A 21,992-nucleotide genomic window follows, 5' to 3' on the forward strand; every position below is an offset into this window, starting at 1 on the left:
AGACGAAGCTGCTGATCTTTTGCCGTGTGCTGTTCCGCTCACATGCCAGGATCGTGCGATGTTGATGGAGGAGGGAAGAGGGCTGGCGTCGAATGTGAAATAAGCCAAGGCGGCGGCCAGCTGGCAGCCGGCAGCTGGCGACAGGCGGCATGCGGTGACAGGTTCGCAAACGGGGGCAGAAACAATCGATATAGAGAGCTCTATTGGGCCATTCATGATATACTCATTTTCATTCAATCATTGTGTAACTTTTAGTAACTCCGTTTCTATACTCCATAATCACAGCCAACGCAGGCCAAAGACTTCATCGCCGTGTCGTGAGTTGCCAACCTCAACGGTAGCGCTCTTGACACTGGCGGGAATCGTTTCCCTCTTCTCCAGCACGATGCGGCGCGTCGTCTGGGGCAGCTTGTAAAAGGCGCGGCCGTTGTTGCTGAGGAAGTTTTCAAGCTTCTCCTGCGTGACGTCGGCGTCGGTGAGGACGCCGCGCTCGATGCCTTCCTGCAGCGCGAGGATGACGAGCTGGGTCACGTAGGGCTGCGTGAACACGCCGGCGGGTGCTTTGCCCTGCTCGGCCGATGTCTTGTTCTGGATGGGATGAGGGGCGCTGTCGCTTCCACTACAGGCTGGTGGTTAGCGGGGCATTTATATATGTATGATGGCATTTTAGAAGCAGCAGTTTGTCAGACGCACAAGAAAAACTTGGGGTTGCCGCTCATGGCAGCCTTGATAAGGGCATCACGGTCGAGAGGCTTCTTGGGAATGGGCTTGCAGAAAGCAAAGGGATCGCAGCAGGCGTCGGCATCGGTGAGATACAGATGGTGGGCGGTGATAGTAGCACCGACATTGGGGCCGCACGCCTTGACGGCCTCCACGGCCGCGGAGGTGGTGCAGTGCTCCAGCTGTACGTACATGGTAAGCCACAATGCTTTCGAACCTCGTGCATCTCTTGTCGACTCACAATGATGCGCAGCTTGGGGAAGCGCTCGTGCAAGCTCTTGAGCGTGGGAAGAAAGGCCTCCTCGAGGGTCAGGCCGGCGGGAGCCAGCGCCTCGAGGGCCTCGCCGTGCAGGTTCAGGACCATGTCGTGCTTCTCCATGGCCTCAAAGGTGTCGTAGAAAGCCTTCAGGTCGGCAACACCGTTGTCCGAGTTGGTGGTGGCGCCTTGCGGGTACAGCTTGACGCCGGTGACGCCGGCGGCAGCCGCCCGATCAATCACGTCGGGCGTGACAGTGGCATGGAGAAAGAGGGACATGAGGTAGTTGACATTGGGGTTGACGGCGAGAAGCTTCTCCTTGTACTCGAGCGCCATCTCGACAGTGGTCACAGGAGGGACCTGCGGTCGTTAGCACAGACCCCGCCGCGAGACTACAACTTCTGATCACAGAACCGCTCCCAGAAGGCACGGCATGGAGCAAGACGTACCAGATTAGGCATACTGTATGATTGGTATTAATTAGTGACTAAAAGCATTGGAACATCTTCACGGAAGATTCAAGTTCTCACACAAAGGCTGTATCAACACCACCTGTCGTAAGGGTAGGCGCGACAAGCTCCATCATGTCGCCCTGGCGCAGATGGACATGCATATCCGCTGTCGCGGGCAGCTCGATGCGTTGTATGTTCTTCAGATCCATTGTATCGGGATCGATTAACTTGGTGTATTACTGACCAATATGTGCAACGATATTCCCAATCCAAGTCTGTGCAGTTGTCCCGCAAGCGGCTTGAAAATTGGTTCAGCATCACGTGGAGGTCCCACAGCGCATCTACAACTCATACAATTCTGCCATTTCTACTCGGCACGATTTAGGCAATTTCTCTCTATAAAAAAACGGAAGATGAAAACTATTAACATCATTATATTTGGATATCATTTACATCAAAACTATGCGTACTACTTAGAAAAGCCATGACACATAGCGGTGGTAGAACTTGCGTGCTCCCTTGCTCTGGGCACGGTCGAGCTTCAGGTTCTCCAGGTATTCTTGCTCTTCATTATCGATAATGTTCTTGCCAGTGTAGAAATCAGCCTCGTGAGGCTTGACACCGCGCGATTTAGTGATGAACATGTGCCCGAACAAGAACATGAGGTACAAGGGAATGCCAATGTAGCCCGTGATGAAATCCTTGTAAGCGAACTTGGTGTCCTTGGTGTGAATGAAGACGGTGAAGTTCTTGGTCACGCAAATAAGACAGCAAAAGAAGAGCGCGACGACGCTGCCCCAGTACCCTTGGGGCGCGGTGAAGGGCATGGCGGTCTTGGGGATGTTCTGGGCCTCACGGGCCTTGACAAAGTATAGATGGGTGACAAGGATCGAGATCCATGCCAGGAGACCGAAAACTGTTGTCAGGTTGACGAAATAGCCAAAGACAACCTTGGAATCGCTGCTGACGTTCATGAATGCCAAGCAGGCAAAGAGAGCGGCAGTACCGAGGGCGACATACGGGACACCACGCTTGTCGGTGCGCTTGAAGATTGCCGGTGCGGATTCGTCCGAGGCGAGGCCGTACAGGGTACGGCTAGCAATGTAGAGATCGGAGTTGGAGGCCGAAAAGACAAAGACCAGAATACAGGCGTTGATGATGTGAGGGAGAACCTTGACACCAGCGAGCTGAGCAGCAACGACGAAGGGAGAAGAGGCCGCAGAGGCACCCTTGGTAGAGGCCGCAGAGTTGGCGAAAGCGAGCTCCTTTGAGTTGTAGGGCACAATCATGCCAACCAGAAGGACACTGAGGCAGTAGAAGACGAGGATACGGTAGAAGGTCAAACGAATGGCCTTGGGGATCGTTCGGCGTGGGTTCTGGGCCTCGCCGGCGGTGACACCGACAAGCTCAGTACCGAGGTAAGCAAAGGTAGCGTTGACCATGACAGACCAGAAGCCCAAGAATCGGCCCAGAGAGCCAGTCGAGTAGCCCTTGAGCTCAGCAAAAGCACCAGGGTTGGACCAGTAGCGGAAGCCGGTCGCATCATGGTTAGGACCGCCGCCACAAGCGATGATGAGAGCAAAGAGGATGATGGCAATGACGACGATAACTTTGAACGACGAGAGCCAAAACTCAAACTCGCCAAAGAACTTGATGCCACCAAAGTAGTTGATGCAGATAATGGCAACGAGGAAGATGGCGACAAAGACACCGGGGTTCACTTTTTCGGGCTTGACCCAGTATTGGATGACGAGGGCAGCGGCTGTCAATTGGTTGGGCGTGATGACTAGGTATTTCATGAGATAGCTGATAAAAAGGTTAGCCTAGTGACGAGAGATGGGGCGAGGCACCAAAAAAAAAAAAGAAAAGAAAAGAAAACACAAGGTTCACTTACCACCAGCCGAGAGCAAATCCGAGAGACGGGTGGCAGTAACGCGTAGCGTAGCCCGTGAAGCCAGAGTGAAGGGGTATCCAGGCAGCCATCTCACCGAGCGCGGCCATGACCATGAAGACGAGACAGCCGACAAAGAGGTACGAGATGAAGAGGGAGCCGGGGCCGGCCTGGGCGAGAGCCTTTCCGGTGCCGACAATGAGGCCGGTTCCGAGGGCACCGCCAATGGCAATCATGCTAATGTGACGGGCCTTCAGACCGCGGTGCAGCATCGAGTCGGGGTCCGTCTCGAGACCTCGGATGCGCTGCTGGCCGGAATCGTCGGGGCCCATGATTTTCTCATTGTGGCCGACGTCGCCGCCGTAGACGTAGTCCTTGTCACTCATGGTGATGTGTGTTGACGGCACGGCGTCGTTGAGTGCGCGTGTGGGTGTGGGTGTGTATATACGGACGGTGTTGAGTAGCGGTTGGGTGAGAAAATGGTCAAGTAGTACTCTTTCTTCCCTTCTTCTTTCGTGGAAAAGCCTCTGAAGCAAAAAGGAAAAAATGAGTTGCAAAAAAGGCAAGGAAGAACGAGGACAAGAAGGAGAATACAAACAGGTCCAGAAGCAAGCTCCCGTGAGGAGTAAGAGGGCGGGAGTAAGAGGACCTTTTGTAGGATTTACCCCAAGGCTACCTAGTTAGTGTTGATTTCAGCTGAGCAGCCTGAGCTCGTGTGTCGCCTTACCCTAGCCAAAAAAACGGCTGAGGGAAAGGACGCAACCTTGTCCATGCGGAGTGATGGTCAATGGTCATCAACTGGCGCGTGCAAGGCCAAACCCCCATGTCGTTCATGCCCGCAAAGAGAGAGATAAGTCAAGAGCAAAGACTAGTCCGACTTTGGACGGCAACCCCGACTCATGCTGGCACCCACCAGGCGAATGACGGTTAGGCCAAAAGTTCAAGAACCAGTCAAACCAGTTGAAATGCCGGCGGAACCCTGCGGAACCATGCCTTCTTCGGTGGTGGCGCGGCGGCGTCGGCGGCGGCGGAGGGCACCGGTGGCACACTCAATCTCTGCCACTAAAAAGTAAAAAGAAACACAGATTTGCACCAGGCTGTTCCGTGAGGCGTCCCCCGCCACTGCGGAGGGGGCTTTTTCTGTGGCCAAAAAGAAAAAAAAAAGAAGCCATTTCATCCAGGTCCGACCGCCCGCCCGCCCGCCCGGCGCCCTCGCTGATGCTGATGCTGATGCTGATGCTTGGCTGGCTGGATGGCTGTTGTCGACCTACTCGTTTTGGTCCGGTCCACCCACCCACCCATCCACCTCCCCAAGCGGCGCCCGCTCTCGCCAAGCAATTTCTCCAGGATGGGGTACTCCGTACATGGCCCAGGATTCGCGCGGGTCTGGCCCCAGAAATGAGTTGCTGTTATCTACTGAGTATTCTTCTTTTTACTGATACGGGCTGAGGAGCATGGGGTAAAGATAAATGACACGGAAGAGAGGGGGGGGGGGCACCCAGAGAGGCCGCATGTTACTGAGTACTTATCTCGCGACATCCCATCTGGGCGGGCGGTGGGTGGTGGACGGCCGAGAGCGAAACGGGTTGTTGCCCTGCTCGGGTGGCCAGCTGAAAACGTATTGGAACTTGCAAGGCAGAAAACCGAAAAAAAAAATAAAGAAATAAAAAAAAAATGCTACGTTTACCAAACGGCAGGATTCGCGCTAGCTTGGTCAAGTGAGCTGCTTTCGCAACCCAACTGGTGTGCCACCCTCCGCCCGGTTGCTGCTTGTCCGACGCACAAGAGAAGCCACGATTATGGACCGGGCAGGGCCTAGCCTGCCAGTACTCAGTACTCAGTAGTACGGAGTACTCAGTACTGCTTGTTATCCTTGTCCCCTTGGCGGGTAAGATTTGGTGGCTGCCCATCTGCCAAGCGGAAAGGGACCGACGAGTCGCCATTCACCATCACGCACGGTAATCCGTCAGGATTCTTTTTCCCCCTCAGCGCTTGAGCACCGAGCACCGAGCGCCTCCCAAGCCATGGAAAAAGCCACCTCGTTACAGTCTACCAGTAACCCCGCCGTACAGATTACTCGTGAGCTTTGTGGAGAAGCAATGGAAGAGCAAGAAAATCCTGCCCCCATGCCCCCGTCCTCGACAGCCTCGCCGTACTCCCTGTTCCCCCCCTCTCTCTGCGTTCAGAAAGAACGGACCAGGCGCAAGGGTTCTCCAAGCTCCCGCGCTAACGAAGAGAGAGAAAAAAAAAGCTTAAGCTTCATTAGTAGGGTTATCAGTGGATTCTCAGGCTTCCAGAACAATGCGGTCGCGCTCCACCCCGCATTCTTCTGGGGGGTGACATGGCGGCGCCGCGCCATCTGTCGCAGCCACTGTCCTTGTGGTTTTAATGCTACTAAACATTACGCGCAGACGGCCAGATTTCCGGCGCCGCGCTCCTGTTCCAGGAACCTGTCGGTGAGGGCAGATGACTCGCCGAGTGCCAACAAATGAGGGAATTACAAAAACCACTGACATCTTGGCAGGCGCTAGCAGCCAAATTCTTTTGATAGCACCATCGTTGGCGTGTACACCGATTGTGACGACTTGCCGCCTGTTGTTTATTGGGTAGTATGATTGGGGTATTACAAACAGAACTTTGCTTTTTTGTTCGTTGCGGTATAGATATTCTCCAGCCCTTTGGACGTATACCGTGAGACTATACTTGCCGTTCCCCATCTATCCCGTAATTACCCAAGCGCCGGATTCGGGGCCCTACTGATACTTACTTTGAGACTGGGCGGGGAATTTTACCCCGCGGGGTGAGGAAAACAGAGAAACAAGGGAGAAATATTGCTCACGACACGTCCGGATTCCCCAACTGCCGTTCACGAATACTCTCCGTGACGGAGCCGTGGTCGCCCTGGTCAATACCACCGGACTAGATCCGAGCGAGCGTCGTTGTAGCAGTGAATGGACCGCAAGACGGAGGATATAGTGGCCGTAAGAAAGATATGCAACGACGTCACTGCTATAAGAGCACCAATTGGAGCCATGATTGAGTGCAATGATACGAGGGAGCCAAGATGAGAGCAGACCTTCTACATTGCAATCTTTGCTTGTTCCGGGGAGAGTAGATGTTCGTTTCGATTTCCCAAAGTGCAGACTACTGGTAGCAGGGCGATTTGTCAATACCGATCCTGTCTTTCAGCTTCAAGTAGCTGCTTAGCCATGACCCAAGCGAATTTTGAGGTTTAATAAACGTAGCCACGAAACGTCCGTATTGTATCAGTAGACTAAAGTGTTGTGGATGCATTATACGTTTCGGGCTCCTCTTTATTGTGGTACCCCGCGTCTCTATTTCTTGGCCTGCACGAAATGACAGATACTTGGCATGTCAGCTGGTCAAAGCCAACAGCCAACAGTCATGGCGCGGATACATTGATGCTGCCCCACGCCACGTCGTGATTCAGTCCCTGGGGCCCCGTCTTCTGGACAAAAACAGTGGAAATGCTAATTCGTACTCTGGCTGCCACGAGTACAAACAACCAATGGCAACCAAGCCCAGTACAAGCCTGTAACCTGCGTCAATCATTGGATGCCTCACGGTTGATCGCATCATATCGCTCGGAGGGCCCTTGGGTTCTCGTGCAACTGAGCAAAGAGATGAGCCAGCCGTTTACGCGTGCACCCTTTTACTTGCGGCCTCAGTTCTGCGGATATTCTCGGGCTACCAGAGCAACATGGAAATTGCGCATCTATTGTGCAACGGACGCGCTCCCCCCCGAGAAATTGACATGAGGGGGCGCCGATCCGTGTCCAGCCTTTTTGCTACGCCTCACAGGCTGCGGCCACCACCTGGACATGCTCGTGTGCGATAACGGCAAGTTTATATTTCAACCAGAGCCTCAACAGTGATTATACCTCAGGGTTGACCGGTTATACTCGAGGGGGGCTCGCTTCTCCATAGTCATCACGGCGGGCAAGACTCAAGGCTGTGTGCCTGCCTTGAACGCATGTGGGTGAACCACTGTGCTCTGTCAATGCCTCAATCTTGTGACGTTACACTGATGATGCGAGACCGAGAATTTAAAAAAAAGAAAAGCAAAAGAAGAAGAAAAATTCTGAATTACACAATGAGGTCCTTTCATGCAAGGGTGCCACGCGGGCTTCTTCGCTCCTGGGTGGATGTATAAGTGCAGTATCCCTGCTATAGGTTGAGAATTTCACGTGGATTGTTCTACAAGTAAACTTCGTTTTCAAATCAAGAAGACAAACAAAAACATTTATAAAGAGGACTGATAAATTTGTAGCACAGCCAGAGATATATAACACAATTTTTATTTTGCACAGGGCTGCACATTGTTCAATACCACGCAGGCCTTTATGCATGGCATTCGAATAATTCTCTCAGTCGGCCTACCATGGGTCTGATGAACATGAACCAAAGACTTACAATCCAACCTTTGTAGAATCTAATAGAACCGAAGCACACAGAGGTATGCGTTTTATGCTCCATCATACGCAAAGCAGAGCGCCAGATTTGCTGGTGCAGGGTTGCTGGCAAGAACCATCAGTGCCCGCAACCGTACCATTTTGCTGTGAGCTATGAACGCTGTGTTGAAGAGGGTTCTTTGAGAGTTTGAACACTACCAACCACAGTATTGCATTCGCAGCTTAAAAACAGTCGCCATGTAGATGAATACGACAAAGAATGAACCCCCGACGCAAACGATGGCCGTCTTCCGAGGGTAGTAGCCCTGACCAAAGAGTGAATGCTTCGCACAGCATATTCTCCCAGCATGTCCCGAAATTCGGAATCTGCTACAACTTTTCTTCATCTCGGTTCGATTGTTTCAGATGTAGCAGGCAGCCAAGACTGGACACTTTATCAGCTCGCCCGCCATTTGTGGCGTTGATTCCCCCCGCCCTCCATCTTTTGCGCGCGCGCCGCCCAAAAACATGTCAAGGCTTTTTGGTATATTGACTGGGATACTGCTTAAATGTAGCATGTTGCTCTTTGTTGTCAAAAAAAAGAAAAAAAAACACAATCATATGCAAAATTCACAAAAAAAAAAAAAAACCGGCGAGGCAGACGGTAGGCAAGCCGGCGGGTGGCAATAGACCGCCGGAACACGAGGTCGAGTTTACTTTTCATAAAGGCAGACTAAACGCTACAAAAGTCCTTTATAGATGATAATCAAGTAGATACTAAAAGAGAAAGTAGAAAGAGTTACCGCATTTATTGCATAGTTATGATATAAAGGGCAAGGCCTTGTATTCTAGCTGTTTGTGGGCTCTGTGCTGAACAGTACCGGCGGTCTGTCTGTCTTGCCACCCACCTGGCAGGCAAACCATTCTGATGATCGAGAGACAGCCAAGACGTGGCGTCGGCGCCTCGCGCCTGACAGCTACTGATATCCAAGAGTGGCTTGCTCCCAAGAAACTCTCGGCAGGGGGAGTTTGTGGATGCAGCGGCTGAAAGAAGGGCTTGGCCGGTACGCATCCCGGGACGACAACCTCGATGCTTTGCGAATGACATGCGATGAAGCCCACCCTTCTGCGTGGCCAACACTCGATACAAAAAAGATATTTACGGCACACATGTTCACAGATGTTGCAAATGACTTTAACGGTAAAAATACATCAATTTGGCAAGACGCCTACTGGCCATTGGGAACAAAATGATTACAACAAAAGCATGCTTTCCCAAAAGCTCTTGTTTTTCCTGTGCGAGCTTCGTGACGTTGCCGAGAACAAAGAAGAAAGAAACCCCAGCCCAGGAGTACCGAAATCAAAAACATTCCAAAGTGCAATCCGCGACCCTATTTACGGTATGAAGAAAGAGAGTGTGTGGGTGAGTGTTTGTCTCTTTTTTTATGTCTTTGTTATTATTTCTTTATTGTTGTCGATACGCAGGTCTAGCCGTCGTACCCGGCGCCGCGTTGCCAGGGGCTGCTCGAGTTCTGTTGTCGGGCATTGCGGGTAGGGCCATTGGGATCCAAGCTCGGGCTTGGCCGCCCAGAAGGCGAGGGCGAGGGCGAATGACGGCCGAAAGAGCGCTGTGACTGATTGTTGAGGGAACCCAGGACGTGGTTGTGAGGCTTGGGCTCGAACTCTTCATCGTCAAACACGCGCGACTTGTTGTCACCGCGAGCAACGGCGGCGAGGTCGTCGAGCTGGTTGGACTTATCGAGCTGGGTGTTGGACTTCATGAAAGAGGCGCGATCGTCACCCATGTACTGGTAGCGTGAATCAGGGTTCTTGCGGAAGACGGCAAAAGCGGTCGAGACAATAACCATGAGTAGGAGGACGAGAGAGAAGGCGGCATTGAGAACAAAGAGAATGACACCAAAAACACCAACGACAATAGCGGGCGCATCAAACACGTTGGTGTAGATAAGCAGGCAGATTGCGTTGATGAAGTTGACGACGCAAATCATAATGTTAAAAGTGTTGGTGGGCTTATCCATCCAGGGGCGGATGACACTCGCGCCAATCAGAGCACCGGCCTCGAGGAGAATGAACGCGATAGCCTGGGTGATACCGCTCTTCTGGGCGAGGGCGACAAAAAGAGCCTTGAGGAAGGTGTAGGCGAGTAGGGGAGCGATGAAATAGTGGCACGACGCGCGGAACTGGATGTAGAGGAAGCCCCATTTGTTGATCACGTTGGGGTCAGCGAATAAAATGTAGGCGGGATTGCTATGGTGGCTGATGGAGCGGCGAGCGATGGTGATGACCTTCCAGGTACCGAAAGCCAGGGTGGTGATGGTGGCGAGGAGGAAGAAGACAGCAAGAACAACCAAGGCGGCAGAATCAGCCTGTGTAAACTCCCAGAGACAGAAGACAGTAACGAGAGGGAAGCCAAGGAGAGTAAGACGGAAGATGATGCCTTTGAGGACGGTGATCCAGCCGTTGCGGAACTCGAGGAAGCGATCGCCCTTGACGGTGCCCTTCTTGGCCAGGAGCTCGAGGATGCCCTTGTAGGCGGCGACAGCGAGAGAAGTAAAGATGACAAGGATGCAGAACCAGGTAATGGTGGTCATGAAGAGGTTGGTAGTCTCAATCTTGGAGCGAAAGGCGACGCGCTGGATACCGTAGACTAGGTAGGTCCCGGAGCCGGTCTTGATATTGCCACGACGGACGAGGCTAACTGCCCTTTCAGGAAGCATATCGAGGCCACTGCTTGCGAGATCGAGACCACGCTTCTGAACCTGGACGGAGTAGGTGCGAATGGAGTCGAGAATGGTGGCGGCGGTTCCACCGGTAGCGCGCTGATACCAGGTAAAAATATCCTGCATAAAACCAACCCGGATGATGCCCATGGTCCATTGGAAGTCTTGGGTCCAGGCGCGGACAATGGGAGGGAGCTTGACAGCAGTCAAGCCAACCATGGCCTGGCTCTGGAAGTAGCCAAAGAGGGAGAGAGAGTTGGCGGCGACATGAGAGGCGGCGTTGGCGTGGCCCAGGCTGTTGAGGACGGCCGAGGAGATGAGGGCGAGAAAGGCGATGACGGCGGTGGCCCACTTGACACCGACAGTGTCGACAGTCTTTTGGTTGGAGATGTTGGCCTCGAGACAAGCGACCTCATCATCGCCAAGCATGACGCGGACCTTGGCGGTGGCGTCGAGATCGGGGATGGAGAAGGCGATGCCAGGGATAGGGGCACTCTTGCCAATATCAAGACGGAAATCTTGAGGAGGCTTTCCGACCTGCATAGGACACATGCCCTTGAGCTCTTCGATGTTGCAAGGATCGATGGCCTTGTTATCGATGATGGGATAACCATAGGCCGAGACGGTGACGTAGAAGATGACCTTGCCAGAAATGGTCGAGGTGGCGGTCATGCTAATGTCGGCAAAACCGGTGTCAGCGTCATACTTGACGTTGAAGAGACTGGCGGTAAAGCCAGAGGCGGCGGAACAGGTGTTGAGTGAGTTGGAGATGAGAACGCGCGAGGCATCGACGAGGGGCAGCACGGTAGCGCCGTAGCCCAGGGCGGCGAGGGCAGCACGACGAAACGACACCATGTTGGGCGGCGGGCGGCACAGTCGGAAGGGCGGGCGGTCGATGATGGCGGTTGCAGTCGGAGGAAAATTAGGAGTATAATCCGAATTACAAAAGGCGCATGGCAAGATGGTCGAGCAGCGATGAGACGGAAGATGGAGTGCCGCGGCGGCGATGATGGACGAGGCAAAAACAATGAAGCGTCGCCGGGTGCGATGGTTCCGTCCAAGTATCGGGAGCGGGTCCTCTGGATGGGTTTGCGATGCAACGATTGATGGGCGACCGGGTGTTTGAGCGATGAGCAGGGGTAACTAGTTGACAAGGCCTGAACAAGGAGACAGCGGCTGCGAAAAAAAAAAAAAAAGTACAATGGTGAAAAGTAAAGCGAGCGGATAGGGTCGAAGCGCAGGAAATCAGGTTTGAAACGAGTAGGTAAGAGGAGAAACGATGAGCCAACGACGCGAGGAGAATATGAAGCAAAGGGGAACGGAGATGGGCTGTGTCGGGGAGATTGAGTTTGGGCCGACAGTTGGGTGCAAGTACTGGTACCAGTTACGGCGAGGACAGGGAGGCTGGTTGGTGGTAAGGCAGCGGATATGATCTGCTGTGGTTTGCCCTGCCCGTTTGCATTGTAGTGGTTGGGGGCGCTGAAATGCCCACTATGATACTTGGCGGTTGGGAATACGGGCTGGCATGATGAATCATGTTATAGCGCATACCTACAGTGGGGAGTGTACCTGTGCCCAAGGTACAGCCTACTTACGGGTGGCTCTGAAGGGGAGAGGGTACACACAGGTACGCTTGTCAGTGGAATGAGAACTCACCTGGCACGGCGGGACGTCTCACTGGAAACCCAATATTTGCAGCGCACATTGTAGTTGCGTACCCCCCCGGGAGGTACCTGGAACAGCAGTCGTCTCGCTGGAAACCAACTATTCACAGTCATCTAGTTACTTTCCGACAAGCAACCAAAAACAGCCGCCACGGCAACATACCAGCTATCAGTACAAAGGACGCGCCAGCTCTCCGCATTTCTCGCTCTCTTCACGCTCGAGTATGCAAGTCTCCTGAATTGTCTCTCGGCTCCCCTGGACCACCCACTTTCCTCGCTTGCTTTCTGTCCTTCTTTTCCTTTTTCTTTTTTTTTCCGGGCCTTGCACTGCCCACCTGGCGCCTGGCGCCTGGCTTTTGGCTGCCAGCGACCAGTCAACTACAGATTACTTACGTATAGTTGTCCTATTTTAAGGCCGGCGATCCCCACTCAACGTCACCACGCTAACCTATTCCGGTAATTCCATTTTTTCCGACTGACACGCAGACACGCTCCAGCCATGTATCCGTCCTAGCAATACGAGGGCCGTACTATCAAATCCGCCGAGTACTCCGTGAAGTGCCCGTAAACACTCGGCTGGGGCAGGCTCGCGCTGGAACCTATAGCCAGCCACAGAAGCTGCCAAGTCCAATTTTCATTTTAAAAACCACACCACCATGGGCTGCAGCTGACGGGGCCGCGAAGTACTAATTCGCGCCTTTACTGCTCAAGTTCTTCAGACAACACTTATTAATCCATCGCAGCAAGTTCTCTCACAAGCGGACACTGACACGCGTCGCAAGCTGAGACATCGGCTGTACAGCGCATATCAGTACAGCACTGCGACCACTGTTTCAACAGTGCTGGTACATACCTTAGGTAGGTAGTGCTCGGTAGCATAGCCTCAGCTGCATAGGTCGGCTGATACTTAGGTACGAACTCAATTCTCTAGCTGTAGTCTCATGCAAGAACTTTTTTCCGACTGTACCCCGGCAGGCCAACCCTGGAAGCAGCATTGTAAATGTTTTGTTTCTTGTCATCACTCTGCCATCTTGTCGAGTAGTCTCCCTGAAACAACTTGCCAAATATTTGCAAGCACAACTATTGTCTCCGGAAAAGCCTGCCGCTAATCTACCACGTTATGAATGGGTACGGATACATCATGCAATTTCCGGCCTGCCGGCTTGGCCTTCCTGATTCCTGCTGGTCCCCTAATAATCCACCAAGCCGTGTTAGCGCCTGACGTCCTTGCATGAGGGCTCCGCTTTAGACGGCTTCACCTATCAATCTTCTGTTCTCTTAACAGAGACGTGTAGCAGATGCCGAACAATAAGAAAGATGATCCATCATTCCCCCGCTTCTCTTTCGATACATAACGGTTCAATCATCCCGTGTCCAACACCCACAGCATCCCATCTTAATAGTAACCGGCGACCTCACCACGTCTAGCTGGTCCAAGACAAGGCGAATCCGTCTCATCAGAGTACAAAGTACCAGCCAGCACCACCATCATCCTAGGAAACGACAGCACCTTTACAAGAAAATAAAAAGACCTCGCATAGCGTTGCTTTCCACTCTTTGATTCGTCGATGCCAATTTTATCATCAATAGGCAAAGGTAATCCAAAACTTACCGAGCCAACACAGTTATCTCGCGACTTGCAACAGTCTTCACGGCAATGTCATATTGTACCGCCACACCAACTTCGCAACCTGGCTGCTCTCTGAGTCTGACCGCTTGTCTACGTGGAGGATGAAACAAACCAATTGAAAAGGGGTCTTGCCTTTGGTAGGCACCGGATCCTAATCTCGTTCCCAGGGACCGGAGCATTTACACGTCATCCTGTCGTCGGGCACAATGGGCCGTCCTGTCGCGTCCGCTACCCAGGCGGCAGAGTCGAAGATGACTGAAAGAGTACTTCCATTGCATGACACGGCGATACTTGAGCGACAATCACGACGTGGTTGCCATGAGATGAAGCTTAATCGACGACCATGAGCATCGTCTCAGCGTCATTGACCGAGGTCGTGTATGAATGAGCTCACGATGCGGGTGTAAACGCGGCCAAAATCAGTCACATCTATCAGAAACCGCCCTACGAGAAGGATAGGTCGTCTTTCTGAAAACGCAGTCTTCAGGTAGTATCATCGAGACCGATGGACAAAGGTTCGCATTGCTCGCTGCTTCATCAAGGCAAATGAACATATTTGCAGCCAAGGAGTGTCCCTCTCCTCATCGATATTCAATACTACGTCCAAGTCCACCCACCCACGCGATTCGCGTCTACCTCTTCCGGGGGCACTCTAGAGACATTTTAGGGACAATATCTCCTCGGACGCACGATACTTGCCTGAGCGCACTGCGTGAGGACCTCAACGCGACATCGCTGCGACTCCGTTCCGCACATGATCAACCGGGCCAAGGGGATTACGGCCCCGCGCAGGTCCACTGCTAGGTACCAAACCGTGGCCACCTACGACAGTCGAATGGCGCTCCGCCGCGGGAAAGGGGGCGGGGCAGGGGGGGAGGCGGTCACAATTCGGCGAGGGCATTCTAGGGCGGGCGAAAGTGGAATGGCGACACGATGCAGACTTCGATCTCGTCTCTTTGGGGATGGTGGATAGAGTTTTCGTCTGCGGCGCAGCCCGAGTCGCGTACAGTCGAGGGATTGTGACCCAGGCTGTCGTGGCGCAGCTGCAGTGACCGGCCTGGTCTCACACCAAGAACTGCGTGATTGATGTGATTCCATACGGCCCACCGCCGTAAAAGAACAGGATTAGGCTACCCCAATCAGCTATTCACAAGCCGAAAATCTGTGCAAGGAAGACAATACGCTTAAGCAAATCAGGCTCAGCTTACCCTGCCGCGCGATATTCTAAATCCGACCCGGCGACAGGCTTCTCTGTATTGCGGGGATGCTGCTTACACTACGGCACATTCAGGACACCTTTTCTGCTCTTATATTCACGGGTTTGACCATATAGACCGAACACTGGTCTTGCTCGTTTTCGGAACTTGAAAAGCGCTTGTGCAGCTGGCGCTATTCAACACTTTGTTACTCCCTGGCCAGGTTCAGAGCCATCTCAGCCTTATCACAGTGGCCCAGCTCTCTGCCTCTTTGCTGCAACCCAGCCGTTGCACACCACTTCTTGATTGTCATCGCGTTACTTACGATTACTATGCCTAATCCCTCTGCCAGTGGTGGGAAGAAACGATGGACCAGCAGAGTCCGCACGGGCTGCCTGACTTGCCGGTTCGTACAGCGTTCCCTGCACTCTTGTGGCTACCTGCACCATTTCTCGTACTGATTTGAATTCCGGGATTGCTTCCACTATAGGCAACGGCGAATCAAATGCGATGAGGCGCACCCCGTGTGTAAAAAATGCACTACATCGAAGCGGTCATGTCAATATGTTCTTCGCTGGCAGCCGCTGGAGGATGTGGCGCAGGACCCGAGAGGACTGACGACCTTGGTGCCACCAAGCGAGGCTACCCCCCCTCAGTGGGATTTTATGCAGGCTGTACGATACTGTAAGTCAAGCCGTCAAGAGCCTGCCGTCGCTCGTGTGTCTGTAACTGACTGGCGCGGCAAATCGTAACGCTTCCTGAATAGACTACGTCGTTGTCTGGCCAGCAGCGCAAGCCAATTCTATCAAAGAGATAAAACCGCTCACCTTTCGTACTACCGAGAACAGGTTCCCCGGAACGTTTATATGCCGTGTCATCTGTGACGTGATTGCGGCCGCCTCCACGAGTCGCGGCAGGCTGCTGCGACGAGGCGAAGAGCCGGCGTTTGCCAATCTCTGGACCAACCACGCACGCTACTCACTGGAGCATCTCAGGCACCTCAACTCGGCAATCAATAGGGGCGATAAGCTAGCGACCATGTATGATATGCTCGCGATTATCAACTTTGATGTCATGGTGGATGGCTTCATGTGGCAAGCTCACATGAATGGCTGCTTTGCGTTTGTGGAGCATTGTGGTGGCCTCGACACTTTTCTGGATGGACCAATGGCAAGCTCTCTTACTGGTATACTGATGTGAGTTCTGAACTGCAGGTTGCGCTCTCCCGCCAGCTAACGGTCCTCGTTTGTATCAGGCATAGCATCCAAGTGAATACGACGAGTCCGGCTAAACGACAGGTCATGGGGTATTACCATTATACAGATGATCAGCTCAGAACTCTTCTAGGGGACTCCATTTCGCTTGTTATGCCATGCCCTACGGAATTGCACATTGCTGTAGTCCATCTTACGCGGTTACGGGTTGACGCTGCAAACGACTCGTGCTTGCCACGCGAAGCCACCAACAGGGCTCGGACTCTGTTCCAAGACATTGCCAAGTTTGACCTCGATGCTTGGGTCGAGTCATCCGCGTTCTCTACGAAATCCATGGCACGGCGCTACGGGCAGGTCTTCCACCTCGCCGTCGAGCTGTACGGTATCTTGTCTCTCCCTCGCTCCACTGTCCTAGCTGTGTACCCGGATGCGTTTGAGGACAATGGCTCGCGTACGAGGCTTAGGCAGAGGCTCACGCAGCGCTTGAGGGAACTGTATCCTATGTTGGAGGATACGGCCTCGATCCAGTGGCCGTTCATCGTTGCCGGGGTCGGCTCGGCCGCTGGGACTGATGCCGCGGAGGACCAGCAGTTTGTCGCGGATTGCATGTACGCCATCTGGCGCCGCCCCCTTACTGACACCGCTACGTACAGGTGCTTGGAAAAATTGAAGGAATTCTGGCGGTCGGGCGAAACAGGATGGGAGGATTGTTTCTATGAGCCTACTCCGTCCTAAAGGCAGGTAGCAGAACGTCGCCGCAAAGAGCCTCCTCAGGGTGCCCGGTGCCCGGTGTCCGGAGTGACGCAAGGCATTGAGCATTTGTTAACCCGGCCCATGTTCTAGTTGGAGAGTCAGGGTAGTAAGACCTTGATCATAAAGCCCCAAGTCTGGCTTGCGGACTTGGGCAAACATGGTACAAGTACAATCCAAGCTGGCATGTAAAAGTGTAAGAGCAAGCACCTTGTGCCGGACAGTTTTGCTTCCGCGCGTGTTGGTATCGGCCCAGTCTGCCTAGAGGGAGACTCGGGTTGAAATGGCATACACTTGGAGAGTCGTTGTTGATTGAAATGTCCGATATACATGTGCAGCAAGCGAAGATTCATTCTCAGTTTAGTTGTAGACGGGTGCGCGTGAACAGACTGGTCGACAGGCAAATTACCGCTGTAATCATCCCAAGGCAGAGGCCCTGCCATCGCAGCAACGCGGTAAGCCCACGCAGCGATGTCTCCAATACCTAATAAGGGAAGTATAAGTACTTGTCGGGCACTTCTACTAAGCAATGTACCGGCAGTAAGAGACAGTATTAGTAGGCACTGTACCACGAGCGCGTGGCCCTGATGCAAGTGCGCAGTGGACTTGTACCCGACATTCGAAAAAATTACAAGTTGTATATATACAGATATCAATTTTTTATATACTGTTACCCCTGTACATTCCTCGGCTCTATATAAATTTCCAAATCTTTTGTGGACTGCGTAAACGACTCTCGGTCTTGGCAGTTAGTAAAAGCTCACTGGAGTCGCGCCACGGGCCAAGGCTTCAGCCCCTCCATTAGTACCTTAGTAGGCGCCGGGCGTTGGGCAAGTTACAGGCAAGTGTCACCACCCAGCAGCCTTTGTTGACCGTACTAATAAGTAACTTAGCCTGGCAACTACTCAAGTACCTGCTAAACGTACAGAGTACCTTCTCTTCAGGCCGCCTGCCACCTGCCAAAAAGTACCTCCTCCCACCACTGCGCCTCATGCACGCCTCGCCTCACCGAGCCACTACCTACCTAGTCAACTACATCCCACCCACCCCCTCCAGCGCCAACTTTACGTACGCATCCTCCACGAACCGCTTCTCGTGGCGAGCAACGTTGCCATTGCACGCCTGCCCGCCTGCTTGCTTGCTTCCCTCTCATGCCTCTACCGCTTCTCATACCGTTTTCGAACACTCATTGTGCCGGGCTCACTTCTCGCGACACCTGCATGTGCCCCCCAATCTAGTCTACCCGCACGCTGCGAGCAACTCCTCCTACGCCACTCTGCGCCATGGCCGAAGTCGAGGCGATGCCGACCTTTGGCGCCGAGCTCAAGGTGAGCTGGCCCCTTGCCCTGCCGTGTCGAATCATGCCGGAGATTATGGCCGCGATGTGCAGCACGGCCTTTTAAAATCGCTGACGCCGTATCATGCTCGTACTGACCTTCCCCACCAGGACGGCTTCAAAGGCGCAAACGTATGGGTTGGCCACGGGATCATCTGGCTAGAGGACATTCAACAGTTCTACCGCGAACGCGCTGCCATCGAAAAGGAATACAGCGCCAAGCTAGCCACGCTCGCTAAGAAGTACTTTGAAAAGAAGAACAAGAAGACGTCTCAGCTGAGTGTTGGTGATACGCCGAGCTTGACGCCGGGCTCTCTCGAAAGGTAATGGCCTGTGGCAGCGACCGCACACCTGCACGCACACCGATCCTGATGCTAACTCGTGTCCCTTCTACAGTGCATCCGTGACGACCTGGGCGACGCAGCTAACGACCCTCGAATCCCGAGCTGCCGAGCACGACACCTACGCCAATAATCTTATTTCCCAAGTCGCCGAGCCGCTCAAGTACTATGGTTCGCGTTTCGAAGAATTGAGAAAAGGCCATTCCGACTACGCCGATCACCTCACCGCCGAGCGAGACGCCTCCTACGACCACCTGCGCAAGATCAAGGGCAAGTACGACACTACTTGTTCAGAGCTCGAGGCCAGGCGCAAAAAGTCCGAGTCCAGCTATGACAAGGCCAAGGCGCAGAACGCCTACCAGCAACAAGTCATTGAAATGAACAACGCCAAGAATACATACCTCATCACCATCAATGTCACAAACAAGCAAAAAGAGATGTACTATCATGAGTATGTCCCTGAAGTCATGGATAGTTTACAGGATCTCAACGAGTTTCGCATACTCAAGCTCAATGGCTTATGGTCAGCTGCAAGCCAGCTTGAAGAGGGGCTCATGAAGCAAGGCGCTCAGCTGATGCAGGGCCTCACCCAGCAAATTGCCAGAAACCAGCCTCATCTCGACTCCATGATGTACATGCGGCACAACCTCGGCAGCTTTCAGGAGCCGGTCAACAACACCTTCGAAGCGAGTCCTCTTTGGCACGACGATAATCTCATGATAGTAGACGAACCGGCAAAGGTGTACTTGCGAAATGTGCTGAGCAAGTCCAAATCGCAGCTTGGAGAGCTCCGACGTGAAGTGGATCGCAAACGTCGCGATGTTGAATCCGTCAAGAACTTGAAGCAAAAAGTACGCAATGGTACGGAGAAGAAGGATGAGGTCGAAGTGGTCACGCAATTATTTGCACTGCAACAAGATTTACACAGCGTCGACCGCAAGCGGATGACGGCAGAAGTCGAGACAACGACAGTTACGGCCGCTGTTGGTGACGTAACGCTAGGCGCAAACAACCACAATTTCAAGAGCCAGACGTTCAAGATTCCTACCAACTGTGATCTTTGCGGCGAGCGCATATGGGGGCTGAGTGCCAAGGGATTTGACTGCAGGGATTGCGGTTACACATGCCACAGTAAATGTGAAATGAAGGTTCCTGCCGACTGCCCTGGAGAGCAAAGCAAAGAAGACAAGAAGAAGCTCAAAGCCGAGCGTCAGGAAGCAGCGAATAAACTTCTCACGCCAACGTCTGCCGCGGCCCCTACACACGTGGCCGAGCTGCCAGACCTCAGCAGATCCAATACTATGAATTCATTGAGCTCCCGATCGGCACGCCGTTCGTTTTCGGGATCAGCGCTGGAGGCTCCCGCGGAAGATGAACAGCCCAGAAAGCCTAGCCCGTCTCCAAATCCCACCGGAGGGCGTAGGAACCGGGTGGTTGCACCGCCGCCTGCTGCATACATTACAGAATCGGCTGCCCATTCAAATGGCCATAGCTCGGAAAAGAAGGGCAAAATGCTTTACCCGTTTGAAGCGAGCGGTGATGATGAACTTACGGTAACAGAAGGAAGGGAGGTTGTACTTCTCGAACCAGATGGTGAGTTGATTGTCATCCTGAGTCACTTGTAGGCGCAACTAACATGGAACTCTCAGATGGTTCTGGCTGGGTCAAGGTCAGGGCCGGGTATAAAGAAGGCATCGTTCCCGCAACGTACGTTGAATTCAGCAGCGCCCCTTCGGCAGTGCCTGCGCGTCCGTCTTCCACATACTCAAACTCGACGACATCCTCTGTAGCACCATCTATGGGCAAGAAGAAGGGCCCTGCCGTCGCACCAAAGCGAGGCGCTAAGAAGCTCAAGTACGTTGAGGCGCTCTACGACTACGTGGGGCAGACCGAGACTGAGCATTCCATGAAGGAAGGCGAGCGCTTCGTACTCGTCAAGGAGGACCCCGGGGACGGATGGGTCGAGGTGGAAAAGGCGGGCGTGACGGCCAGCGTACCTGCGAGCTACGTCCAGGCCGTCTAGGTGACGCGCCATGCCGTGGCGGATGCGCAGCGACGCCGAGCGTGCCAAAGCATGCCTTTGTGAGCATCGTTGCAGTGGGGGTGGGTTGAAGCGGTTCTTGTACATAGAGCGAAGCCAAAAGGAATGGGGGAAGCACCGAAAAGTTAGCACAGTGATTGTTTTTTATTCTGTGTTCACACGGGGGAGAAGAGGGGAGTCAAGCATTACACGGGAAAGTTGGGAAGCATTGCATACATATTGTCTTTTTTTTCTTTGTTTATTCTTCTTTGTTCATCAGTTGGATTACCCCGGTCCTCGTTGGACAAGAGCAATGAGCTGCATTTTCTCCTCAAAGCCCTTCTGTCAGATCTCCTCCAGATCGGGCTGCACCACGTGAACAGTCCATTTTCATACCAATCATGTGTTATACAAGAAGGATTAGGCAATTGTCAAAATAAGAGGAGTCTTTTCTGTTTGCGACGTGAATGCCACAGCTTCTATATAATATAAACAGGATAATGGGACGGCCTAAATATGTGCAACAGGAAGAAACATGATTAAGTCCCCAGCCCCTTGGCTGTCCTGTGTCGTGGAGAATTCTATCCTTTCCTTCTTCTTCTTCTTCTGCTTCCTTCAGAAGAAACCTTGAACGCATCCAGTCCCCGCCCCCAAACCTCATCTGCTCATATCGCTCTATTCGTGTAGTAAAAACTGAAAACGAAGGAGAAAAAAAGCGACCGTTTCTTCTTTGGTCCAAAAAAAAGGCATCATTCGTCGAGTTTTCTTTTTCTTTGCCTTTCTGAAAAACGAAATGTCTAATATTAAAACAAGTGTACAACCTTTCTTTCTGCCAAGGCAGAAATGAGAAGATTCCAAAAATAAAAAGGAGGAAGTAGACTAAGAGTACACCGAATGTTGTGAAGACCGTGCGATATGCTCCAGGATGGCCTGACCGTGCCTCGCTTTCCCTGTCTGCACCGATTCCAGGCAAGAAGAATCCGAGGGAGAGTATAATACAAGTACAAGTTTTTCACAGCAAAGCTGGAAAAGAGTGCAAGGGTAACAAGGCACGGCAGTCGCGAGAAGCAAGCGGGGGTGTCGTCTTTCAATGAGCTCGCTTCATGAAGTAAAGCCATTGGACCTGATCGTAAGGAAATAAACCTGTAGCGCCAGCTGCCAGGGTCTGACATCATTCCGCAATGATGTTTTGCAGCAAGAGGAAATAAAAAAGAGACAACGGCCGAACAGTGCCACTCTTGAAGGGAAACAACAAACGATGGAGCCAGAAGAAAGATTTGCGATCGAAAAGTGTGAGTGGAATGAATTTGGCCAGAGCGTGTCGTACCCTGATCCGAGGCCGGAGAAATATCGTTACAGTTGCTGCAGG

The 21,992-nt window shown here is 52.8% G+C and overlaps 5 protein-coding genes across 5 annotated transcripts; 2 read left to right on the forward strand and 3 right to left on the reverse strand.

Annotated features, from left to right (window-relative positions):
- Positions 1 to 279: 279 nt before the first annotated feature.
- V2A60_009663 (dihydroorotase) lies at positions 280 to 1,637 on the reverse strand (the record flags this gene model as incomplete). The annotated part of the gene is made up of 5 exons (XM_083260928.1): positions 280 to 619; positions 694 to 902; positions 962 to 1,336; positions 1,426 to 1,438; positions 1,507 to 1,637. The coding sequence occupies 5 exons, from the start codon at positions 1,635 to 1,637 to the stop codon at positions 280 to 282; spliced, it is 1,068 nt and encodes a 355-aa protein (XP_083117054.1).
- A 264-nt stretch (positions 1,638 to 1,901) lies between these two features.
- V2A60_009664 (dicarboxylic amino acid permease) lies at positions 1,902 to 3,705 on the reverse strand (the record flags this gene model as incomplete). The annotated part of the gene is made up of 2 exons (XM_083260929.1): positions 1,902 to 3,234; positions 3,323 to 3,705. 2 exons carry the CDS (start codon positions 3,703 to 3,705, stop codon positions 1,902 to 1,904), a joined length of 1,716 nt encoding a protein of 571 aa, XP_083117055.1.
- A 5,513-nt stretch (positions 3,706 to 9,218) lies between these two features.
- Positions 9,219 to 11,327, reverse strand: V2A60_009665 (transient receptor potential ion channel family protein; the record flags this gene model as incomplete). The annotated part of the gene is made up of 1 exon (XM_083260930.1): positions 9,219 to 11,327. The coding sequence occupies one exon, from the start codon at positions 11,325 to 11,327 to the stop codon at positions 9,219 to 9,221; it is 2,109 nt and encodes a 702-aa protein (XP_083117056.1).
- A 4,300-nt stretch (positions 11,328 to 15,627) lies between these two features.
- Positions 15,628 to 16,911, forward strand: V2A60_009666 (uncharacterized protein; the record flags this gene model as incomplete). Its single annotated transcript, XM_083260931.1, has 3 exons — positions 15,628 to 15,646; positions 15,729 to 16,158; positions 16,218 to 16,911. The coding sequence occupies 3 exons, from the start codon at positions 15,628 to 15,630 to the stop codon at positions 16,909 to 16,911; spliced, it is 1,143 nt and encodes a 380-aa protein (XP_083117057.1).
- A 1,298-nt stretch (positions 16,912 to 18,209) lies between these two features.
- V2A60_009667 (uncharacterized protein) lies at positions 18,210 to 20,626 on the forward strand (the record flags this gene model as incomplete). The annotated part of the gene is made up of 4 exons (XM_083260932.1): positions 18,210 to 18,254; positions 18,374 to 18,585; positions 18,659 to 20,196; positions 20,253 to 20,626. 4 exons carry the CDS (start codon positions 18,210 to 18,212, stop codon positions 20,624 to 20,626), a joined length of 2,169 nt encoding a protein of 722 aa, XP_083117058.1.
- Positions 20,627 to 21,992: the final 1,366 nt, after the last annotated feature.

The sequence above is a fragment of the Cordyceps javanica genome, chromosome 7, assembly GCF_051103115.1.
Source record: "Cordyceps javanica chromosome 7, complete sequence".
Lineage (NCBI taxonomy): Eukaryota > Fungi > Ascomycota > Sordariomycetes > Hypocreales > Cordycipitaceae > Cordyceps > Cordyceps javanica.